General features: G+C 41.2%; 1 protein-coding gene across 2 annotated transcripts in view; it reads right to left on the bottom strand.

The window, feature by feature from the left end:
- The window catches only part of pds5b (PDS5 cohesin associated factor B), a 30834-nt gene that overhangs the window by 101 nt on the left and 19986 nt on the right, over positions 1-10747 (bottom strand). For both annotated transcript variants that reach the window (XM_020644089.3, XM_065963207.1), the window contains exons 15-35: positions 10640-10688; positions 10288-10427; positions 9036-9151; positions 8822-8927; positions 8131-8291; positions 7824-7947; positions 7445-7603; positions 7107-7175; positions 6767-6903; positions 6468-6591; positions 5734-5938; positions 5291-5405; positions 4872-5004; positions 4662-4781; positions 3857-3919; positions 3593-3738; positions 3112-3181; positions 1932-2347; positions 1723-1803; positions 1020-1122; positions 1-713 (exon numbers count right to left, since the gene is read on the bottom strand). The exon at positions 1-713 is cut by the window's left edge and continues 101 nt beyond it. In XM_020644089.3, coding sequence (XP_020499745.1) covers positions 681-713; positions 1020-1122; positions 1723-1803; positions 1932-2347; positions 3112-3181; positions 3593-3738; positions 3857-3919; positions 4662-4781; positions 4872-5004; positions 5291-5405; positions 5734-5938; positions 6468-6591; positions 6767-6903; positions 7107-7175; positions 7445-7603; positions 7824-7947; positions 8131-8291; positions 8822-8927; positions 9036-9151; positions 10288-10427; positions 10640-10688 — 2670 coding nt within the window. In that variant the 3' untranslated portion in view covers positions 1-680. The remainder of the gene's footprint in view (positions 714-1019; positions 1123-1722; positions 1804-1931; positions 2348-3111; positions 3182-3592; positions 3739-3856; positions 3920-4661; positions 4782-4871; positions 5005-5290; positions 5406-5733; positions 5939-6467; positions 6592-6766; positions 6904-7106; positions 7176-7444; positions 7604-7823; positions 7948-8130; positions 8292-8821; positions 8928-9035; positions 9152-10287; positions 10428-10639; positions 10689-10747) is intronic.

The following is a 10747-nucleotide window of genomic DNA, read 5'->3' as shown; positions in this document are numbered from 1 at the left end:
CAGGAACTTCAAACACCAGGAAGCACGAACCTAAAAATGAGACACACACTATAGACTTCTCCAGATGCAACTCTACATTTGAACAGGCTTCAGACATTTTTTTTTTTAAATTTCTTAATACACAGTAAAAAAAAAAAGAAAGAAAAAAAAAGAAGTAATATACAGAACTGTAAACAAAAAAATGTTTTCTATTAAAGTAAAATAAAACAATTAAGGTTCACTCAAAAATAGATAATGGTTAATCTCTTAGTTTTTAAAATTGTGACAGAGGGAATGATTCATAAGCAATATTGCTTTATGGGAGCACTTTAATAATAATTATATTGGCGGGTCAAGGCTTTACAGCATCCCCCCAGTCAGCATCAAACACAACAGAACATGAAACAGACAGAAGAGACTATTTACACTGGTGATCTTTTTTTTTTGTTTTTCTGTTAAAATTCTTTCTACCTAATGTGGCGAACATCATCACAATGCAACAACCCACAGCTGATGATACAGATGTACTCATGTAGTGTGCATGTGGTATATGCAAGTATGTGAATTTCGTGTAACAGTAGGAGCGTCGGCATATGAAAAGTTTAAAAAGTTCAATGTCCATATTTTCTTTCCTACGTCATTCTTCCACAACTTTAAGAGTAGACGCGCAGCTTTTCTTTGTCCTCCATCGTTTTTTCAGCTCATCTTCTCCGCCCTGCTGCCTTCTTTCGTCCCTAAAAGAGCAAAAGGAAAGAAGAAGAAGAGTCAAAACTCATCTCAAAGGTTTATTTCTGGGATTCTTATGCCTCTATAGAGAGATAGGACAGTGTATAGAGTCAGAAATCAGGAGAGAGAGCGTGGACCGACATGAGGGGCAAGGAGCCACAGGTTGGATCTGAACCCAGGCCGCCCTCCCAGAGGACCAGAGTCTCTGCACATGGAGCACATGCACCAACCACTAGTCCACCGGTGCCCCACGCTTTCTTAATTTAGTCAAAAAGACAGAACTCCCAGGCATGACTCATGTCTCCTTTGAGTACCTTAGGTGTCGGCTCGTCCTCCTGCTGCTCCTCCTCCTCTTCTTCATCATCCTCCTCTTCAGAGTCATCTTTAGCAGCCGCTGCCTTCGACCGCCCACCCCGCCTGTAGAGCACAGAGATGTTATTCAGTGAATCTGTGTCCCTAAAAAGTATCATCCACCATGCGGCAGTATGTTGGGCTGAGGCTTCATCAAGTCAGACAGCACATAAACTGGCCAGTACTGTGCAGAAGAGATGTACAAAACTCTCTCTGACCGGACCTTAAACACATCATAAAGTCACTTCATGTCATTAATGTTGTTTACCTCGTTGGCTAGCAAATCAATGTAATTCAAGAAACTTTAATAGAAGGTCGATGTATGTTTGTGCACAAGTGATTTCATTAAAAAGGTTGTGACTCAACTCAAAATTTAACTTTCCAGGACATACTAGACTCCATGGCAGTATCGATAAGCTCAAACCTTACTCACTCACTAAACTCAGGCTAAGTTTGGGTGTAAATTTATAAAAATCTGTTACTACAAAATAAAAAGCAACAATCTCCAATTCTTTATTAAGAGCTGTCTTCACAAATGGTTATATGAAGTTATGTGCTTTCCTTGAGTTGAAATATAAGCCACCATTATCATGTTTACTTTGAAAAGTATCTGATATGGAGAAAGAGCAAAAAATCTGCCAAGCACAGAGCTAGTGTGAATCTTACGCTGGTTTCTTGGCAGGGGGCTGAGCTGATTTAGGGGGACGTCCTCTCCTCTTCTGTGGTGTCGACTCTGCTGAATCCAAGCTGTTTGGAGAAAAAATACAAAAATGTACCTTACTGACAGAGATCTAAGTGCGAACATGGTGACTGTTGCTAGGGAAGCTGAATAAATGTCTAACCCTAACTGCATACAGACAGGGTTCCTTTCTCACCCTTGTGATCGTCGCGGTGTCCTTGCCGGCCTTCCAACTTTGGGCTTCAGCTCCATGTTTTCGCTGCTCCCGTCATCCTCTTCCTCCTCCTCTTCTGCTGCTTCCTCCTCCACCTTCTCCTCTTCCTCCTCTTCATCGTCATCCTCGGGGGGAGGCGCTGCCTTTTTTCTCCCTCTCTTCCCTTTGGCGGGCGTGTCCTGACTGGGAGTGGCAGACTTCGGAGGCCGGCCCCTTCGTCCTTTTTTCGGCGGGCTGTTCTGCTCGTCCTCTGGCCGGTTGTCCTCGTCCCACTGGTCCTCGGGTTCGACTGCGGCGGTCGGGTTTGCCGAGGCCTTCTTGCGTCCACGCTTTGGCTTGCTGTCCTGGTCGTCACTGGTTGTCACGCCACGTTTGCGCCCGCGGGGCTTCTCAATATCCTGGGAATCAAAACAGTCAACATGTGCTTGATGATTGAGACTAAACGAGTGCTTTGAATACCATGTAGCTGTTCTCTGTAAACCACTGTTTGCCTCATTTTTTTAACAAACTAACATCTAGTTAAAAATGAATGTTAGAAAGAAGTTACAAAATACGTGGCTGGTGCATTTATGAATATTAAATTGACATGTTTTGATACCACAAGTTTGACATAAGAATGCTAAATGAAGTTAACACAGAAACATTGGTGTCTGTCCACAGTAGGTCCAGAGGCTCTCTGAGATAGTTTGCACAGCTTGTACTGGTTATCTTATCTTGGCTTGAACCCAGCAGGTGTTTGCACAGTACTATCAAAACACAGACAAAAGACTTTATGACTGGAAGCACTTATCCAGATCACAGCAACACATCTTTCAGACTCGTCCTAAGATACAGAGTCATTTATAGAAATAAAAAGTAAATTGTAAATCACAAAACTTAATTTTGTTCATCTAGGCATAGGTAATCAAAAAAAATAGTTATATAGTTTTTTTCCCCCCCCTGCCAACCCTTCCATCATTGTGTTCTCATATCAAAACTAAATTACGGCAAAATTATGCACGAGGTTTCACTTCCTGGTAGTGTAATGATGAGAAGTAGATGATTTGAAATAAATGTGAACACCCAGCAGCTTTAACCATGAAAAGATAACACTGACAGTCTGTTACATCATCGTCGTCTCTCATCACAGAAAATAGAACAGCACATAAAAAGGCTTTAGTACCTTGTCAGTGCTGTCTGCTCTCAGGGTGAAATCCTCGTTCTCACTATGATCCAATTCTGTGCTGTCCAGCCTGAAACATCAGAAGGATTAGTTGCAAATATTTGACACACATGGAAACACAAACAAATGATACTAAATAATCTCTTAGAACTCTTTGTAGTCTATGAGCATTTCTTGATTTTTGTTTTAATCATTAAACCCAGAATTCTTTCTTTGGGGGCCCCGGATAGCCTCATGGTTATGTTGCTTGCCGCCAAAAAGTCCTCGTCACAGCGGCCATGGGTTTGAATCTGACCTCTGCTCTTTGCTCTTTGCTGCATGTCATCTCTCACTCTATCCTCCCAACATTTCCTGTCTCTCTTCAGCTGTCCTATCCAATGAAGGCCCCCGAAATAACTTCCCTCACAGGACAACACCGCAGCTGATAAATTGTCGTCAACATCAGTTTGATGTCAGGTTTCTCTGGTCACATGTTTCTCACCTTGTCTTGCCGCGTTGTGGGGATCCCGGGTTGGATGAGGAGTCTTCGTTGCTGGCGGTCTCCATACGAGAAGCTTTACTCTGGATCTGTTTCCCTGCTGTCGACAGCGGTTTGTTTACTGCTCCCAAAACGTTAGCCGACTTGGGCTGGAGGAGTGAGAGCAGACAAGAGTTGAATTTAGATTTGTGCTACAATCAACAAAAAACAGAAAGTAGAAAAAACAAAAGCCCATATTAACATTATCAGAGGTTCGGTTACGCTTACCTTTCCTGGTGTGAAGAATGACTTCATCTCTGCCGGGAGATAATTTTTTGTGTTGCTGAAATTCTGTAACAGAGACAAATGATGTGTCAGGGCGTTTGCTTGTGTAGAACACACAGCAACCCAAAAAACAAACAAGATAATGTAATGTTATTTGGCTGCTGCAAAATCTAAGACTAAATTCAAGAGTGTAATGTTGATAATCCAGATACAATAACCAGTTAGTGCTGTACAAAACTTTGAGTGTAGGATGACTATCATTCTTATCCAGCAGAGGCCAGGATTCAGACGGATCAAAGAGAAAACATGACAGAAAACTAATAAATTGTTCAAACAATACGACATTTTAAAAGGTAGCTGATCTTTTAAGAGTTTTTTTTAATATATATATATATTTTAAACTTGAATGCAGTTTTGCCACAGTGACAGAGTAGTTGAAGTACACATTAGGGTTGTAAAAAATGAAGGATTATGTCCTCAAAATATGTATCTGTGAGGATCTCTCAGTTTCTGTGGGTCTTGTTGCCCCCGATGGCAAGATTATGTAATGGGTTGTTTTTTGTTGTTGTTGTAAGGTTTATTTTGGGGCTTTTTTTAAGCTTTTATTTAGAGATAGGACAGTGGATAGAGTCATAAATCGAAAGAGGGCGAGAGAGGGGAGGGGGGGGAGACAGGAGTGACAGATCGATTTTTTTCATCCCTTATTAGCAGCTCTACTCTTGCAGTTTACACACACAAAAACAAGAACATGAAAGACAAAGCTTTGCTCGATGCTAGATATTTAGAATCTTAGGGCAAAAGCACAAACCTTGTCAGGTTTGGTGAAGTAGCTCGAGGGCAGCGTGGGGTCTTTTGGCGACTCCAGGCTGTAGGTGGTGCTCTTTGACATGATAATGTTCATAGCCACATCACACACTGTGTAGAGTTTCTGTAGAGGAAAGACACAGACGTCTGTTACTCTGGATAGCAGAGAGAATTATATATTCAGTGCTGATAAACCTTCAGACGTAATACACACCTCGTTGGTTTTTGAATCGGTGGGGGACTGCGCGTCTTTTGTTTGTTTGATGTTTTCCACCATTTTCCTGATGAAGGCGTGGCTGTTGTTCTCGTTCTTGGCCATAATGATCTCGAGCACAAACCATAGAGCCCTACAGAGGAGGATTATTTTAATGTCACCACACATGAGTTTCAATGAATATCATTTTTCTTTTGAGGAAGTAGAAAATGCAACAGAACTTAAAGAGTGATGACAACCAGGGACCAAAATGAACACCTGCCAAGCTCCACATATGTGCAGACTTTCTGTTTTGGGAGGAAATGGGCTGCACTCATCTAAGAGTTGGCATCTACCTACAAAGTGTTTCTCATGTTTCAAAGTGTTTCTTTCATCAGTAGTGTTATCACATTCTAACAGCTTTTCCGTTCCATACTTACTCTTTGATTTCTTTGAGCTGCTCGATGTCCTGAACTTTGACGTAGTCCGGGTCGTGGGCCAGCAGGTGGATGGTGTAGGGCACAACGTACTCCGGCAGCAGAGAGAACAGCTTGTCTGGTGGGATACAAAAAGGTCGATATTCAATCATTACTAACTTATATGAACAGAGCTAATGAATACCATATTGTGCACTGAGATGCACTATTTGGAAAGCAAAAGATTTGATTACATCCCTTTTCCCTGGACCACTTTCATTTTCCTTTTACAGTCATATCAATTATATTGATCAATTATTCATATCTCTGCTCAAATATTCTGCTGTGAATTATTTATGCAATACAGTTTGAGAAAAATAAACAGTTTGTTTAGACCTACAGACTTTTTGTCATCACTTTGTCAAACTAAAAATCTCAGATCTCTGTTTATATTTGGTTTTCTTTACCGCTGATGGCAGCGTGCTGTTTGAGGTACTCTCGGCGTATGTTGACATTTTTCACCAGGCACTGACGAGCGTGAGCCCTCCTCTCTTTGACGGGGTCCTTGGCACACAAAGCAAACACCGCCATGTATTCCAGAGGCAGGCGGAGGCGGCACAGGCCTCGGTGGAGCTTCTGGGAAAAACACTGTCGCACCTGGTAGCACTCATCCTGGAGAGCAGAGAGGGAGATAAAAAAAGAGGCAGTGATGAGGAGGAGGAGGAGGAGGAGGGTGCAGATGATGAAACCAGAGAAAACATAGGAAGGGATGGCTGAGGTGGAGATGTGACTAAATGTATCCCCAATCCCTGCTGCTCTGCTGGCAACCTGAGCTCTATTGCACATTGAGTTGAACTGGTTGTCTTTAATAGTTATTTCAGCCTTTACTCTATTTATTTGTCATTATTTTGTTTTTTTACAATGGCATATGGGAATCCATCTATTTTATTGCATTTTATGCGTTATTTTATGTGTTTTTCCCGTTTAATAAGTCGCTCATAGCTGTGTATTTCCTCTGCACTTTTCTCCCCCAAGGTAAATCCCGTCCCATGGAATAATAAAGTAGATCTAATCTAATGAAATCAATGGGAGACCATCATTTCAAAACAGTTCAAAATCCAAACCATGACAATCTAAGACATGTTGCAGAGTCCCGAAACGAGCGGGCGGTTTGCTAAATAGAGGAGCCGGTTCTTCTTACGTTGATGACGAGAGCACACAGCTGATACTGCTCCAGGGTGATGATTTCATGATAGCAGGGTTCCTGTGCCAGCTTCAGCAGGGCGCACGCAGCTGCCAGCCGCAGCCTTGACATGTCAGGTTTACTGGGGGAAGAGAAATGAAGAATGTCTTTACACATTGTGATGTAAGGAGAATAGTAAAAATCCAGCATCTCACTGGAAATGTCATAACAATAATAACCTAAAAACAAGCTGCAGATTCAAACATATACAGGTCCTTATGTTTGTGTGATTAGAATGTGTAAGCTTTGTTATTCACCCCATCCTGCCCTGCTCCGTCAGGTCTCCGTCACTGTGTAGAATTGCAGTAAGCATCCTCAGGGTGGAGTTGCCTGATTTGCTCTGGTTGTTCTTCACTCCCAGTAACCACCTCACCATCAGCTTGATGCCCTGGATCTGAACAGAAGGAAACAAAAAAAACATTTTGGGGCAATCATTTTTTGGTGGAAAACTTTAATTAACTTTTGTCATCACTGATGAAACAGTATTAAGAATCAGAGATGTGTCAGATAAACACATAAAGCATCACAGCATGTGGCGATAGAACATTCAAATTCATGGACGGTGTTTGAAGAGAAGCACAATGGTGTTTCACCGACCTTGGCCATAGTCTCTGGGGACACTTCATCATCAGACACCCAAAGTTTGGTCGTCTTTTTTCCTGGAGTCTGTACAGAAGACAAACAGAACAGTAAGGTATACTTCATATATAAGTAGACAACAAAAACAAGGATGCTAAAGTTTTTCAGGGGGGAGATCTGAGCGACATCTTAGGATTTCCATCAATGTCCATATAAGTGAAAATGACAAAGAAATACCTGGCTAGTATTTTGTATAGATGTATTAAATATTGCAGAACAATAATAGCAGCCCTGCCTCTCAACATGAGCCTTGTATATTTGACATGTGTATAGATTTTTGGTGCGTGTGTGTGTACCCGGTCATTCATGAGCAGGTCCTTCACGATGAAGTTGGCGACTAAAGATTTGAGCGGGGCAGCGAACTGTTCTGGAGCCAGCTGAGCCAGGTGACCCAGGGTGGTCAAAGGAGTGATGAGCTGCTCCAGGTTAGCGGGGTCCAGACCTTTGTGCAGAGGCTGGAGGAACACAAACACACTTTTTATTTACCCTTGTATTTAAAAAGGTAAACATTCACACCTATGGTGAACAAAGAGAAAGTTGTATCATGTCTGCAGTAAATATAGAGGCATAGCAAAGTTATTCAAACATAAAAAATACGATATGTATATCAATTTTTACACCTTTTTATTAAATGTGTTGAAAAAGTTAAGAATCTGAAAGATGGGACTGACTGACCTCAAAGATTTGGGCAAAGTGTGTGTCTCTGTTGGTGAACATGGCGTTGATGCAGTGGATGGCATACTTGGCTTGGCGAGGGGGCCCTCTCTTTGCTTTGGCCTGCAGTACTGGCAGCAAAACACTAGGGGGAGCAAACATGACATCACCATTACAAACCATAGCAAGTATGTCCATAGTGATAAAGATCCTAACATGTTCAAAGCAGGTACTTCAGTCCAGAATATAGATACCCACATTGCTTCTGTGCACGATTAGATGCATACATTTAGATTAAGCAAATTGGCAATCGGGCAATGAGACGTACGATTTGATGTGAGGAAAACTCTCTTCCATCTTGCTGCCTGTGTTCTTGAAGATCTGCAGTGCAGCCTCTGCAACCTTCTCGTCATCCATCTTCAGACAACCCAACAGGGACTCAAATGTCTCTGCAGAGTGGAACGACACTGGGTGTGTGAAAGAAAGGACCTGTGAGGGACAAAAACAAAAGAGGGTCAAGCAGCTGGACATTCTGCAACATATTCATTAAAAAACAAATCTACATATATATATAATTAATCCCCATCTGGTTAAACACAGATTCATTGGAAAGATATGAGGTCTTTATGTCATCCTTATTTAACGTGTTGTGTCTCTGTAATGAATGCTGCTGTCAGCCACACCTCCAGGGAAAACTGCATGAGTGCTATTATCAATCACTGCCTGCTCATTTTTCCCCCCCTTTCTTTTATCCTGTCATCAATTAACTAAATCAACAAGACAAGAGACATAAGAGTGTTTCTTTCAATCACTGATTACTTGAGTTGCAGGCAGCACTTCATACTGACACTCCAGCAGCAGAACTGATGAGGACATAAAGCCAGTCAGTTTGATTGATTTTCCCTTCCCTTTTTTTTTGTTAGATGGAGCAACAAAATAAGATGATAAAATGACAACTTGGAATTTATGATCACATTCTGCAGACCCATGCAGAGTTTGCTGGCTTGTTTTTTTTTTACCTTGAGTAGTTCTAGCCCAGCTCTGATGGCCTCTTCAGTGGGTACACCTTCCTCCTCATCATCAGCTGTTCCATCTATAGATTTATTCACCTGTTTTATCAAAGCACTGAGACACAGAAGAGAGAGAGACAAAATAAGTTAAACTTCTAAAAAAAATTTCGGCCGTTGTATTTAAAGGATGATGGTGATGTCACTGCGGTAAATGTTACTGTACCTGATGGACTCTGTGTCAATGTGTACCGGAGCAATTCTCTCCAGCAGGAACTTCACCATCTCCAAGAAAGGATTGCTGGGCTGTTTGGGGCTGCCGAGCTTCTTAGTGATGTCTCGCTGAAAAAGTGACACACAAATTATTATTATTATTATATTCATCTAAAAAAAAAAAAAAAAAAAGGCAAATTCTTGGACTTTGCTGTAGGTGGACTTTTACACCATACACTTGATTTGTTTTTCACATGTTGGCTTAAAATGCTGTTTATTGCAAAATTGTCAGACATGGACTCCTCTGAGTTGGATAAGATTTGAACATGTAAGGCCTGTGTCAATAACCTTTAATTTAGTTTAGAGTGAGGATAGAAATATCACGGGGGTCAGAGCTGTTTTTATTTCTGTTTCACTTTCAACTGCCACAGTGAAAGATGACATTTTAAAAGCTTATGCTGCAGCAGCACAACATGAAACACAGCTGATACAGAGAGAGGACCTTCATTGTTTTGCAAACTGATACGGAGAAGAAAAAAAGAAAAAAAGAAAAGAAAAGAAAAAGGGGACAATAACAAATCATTTTTATCGGCACAAAAACGATTGGATGTGACTGGCAGATGAAGCTTCACATAGTCCGTAAGAAAAGTAACAAAGCCCTTGTGAAGCGACTGGGTCAAATGAGGTTTAAAATGTGTGTTTTCATTAAGACCAGCTGTGTGGATGAATAAATTATAACTATGGTCTTTAAATGCTGCATATGAACAGAAAGGAATGTGACAGGAACTATTTTAAAGTCTTGTTATCCAGTTTGCATGCTCTTTTGGATATTGTAAAAAACAAAAAAAAACAAAGTCATGTGCTATAAAATAGCACTTGACGGGGAAACTATTGAAAAATGGTTCAGCTGATTCAGTGTTTGAAGACAGGAATAGCATTCCTCAATGGTCCTCAAGGTTCAACAGCACAGTAGGGTTTTAACAATCCATTATTGATGCTTCCTGGGAAAGGCTGTAAACATTCTTCCTCACTATCTCTCTTGGCTTTGCAACTCAAAATACAGCCTGAAGGCTTAAGTGTATGAGTTAAAACCCTTCAAAAGGTTGCAAAAAGTGCTTTAAGCCAAAGATCAGTCAAATACATTTAAGGTAACTGTAGTTTTAAGGTGATTTATCATAGTCAAACAAAGCCAGAGGAGGGATGTCAGAATTTCAATGAGAGGCCACAAACACTGTGATCTGATCTGTGAAAACATCAATACTCACCACACACACTTCAGCCTGCTTGCAGGAGCAGGAGGGGCTGACCAAAGTTTCTAACTGATCTCTGATCCGCTCGTCATCCTCCAGGACCTGAGCCAGCTTCTTCACAAAGTCCTGAGCTTTGCCCGGGTCTGGTAGGTTCCCTGTAGAGACACAAAATGAAAAGCTGATGTCTACAAAGACTAGATTTTAGAAAAACAAACAGGTTGGTTGGAGCAACTTGTGTCAGCAGTTTTTCTTCTACTAAGGCTATGCAAAGTTGAAATAGCAGTGTGGGAGGTAGAATCAGAAACTTGAACAGTGGGATGAAATAAGGCTTTAAAAAAAAAAGAAAAAAAAAAGGAAGATCCCTTACTTGTGATCACCATGACTTTGGCAAATACGGCTTTGCTTGATGCTTCAGACTGCAAATCAGCAACAGAGAAAAAAAGCTTAGAAACAAACGACAAGGGTATATAACCCA

Source organism: Labrus bergylta, chromosome 14 (genome assembly GCF_963930695.1).
Source record: "Labrus bergylta chromosome 14, fLabBer1.1, whole genome shotgun sequence".
NCBI classification, from domain to species: domain Eukaryota; kingdom Metazoa; phylum Chordata; class Actinopteri; order Labriformes; family Labridae; genus Labrus; species Labrus bergylta.
Note: the sequence above shows the minus strand (reverse complement) of the source record. Positions and strands in the feature narration are given on the sequence as shown.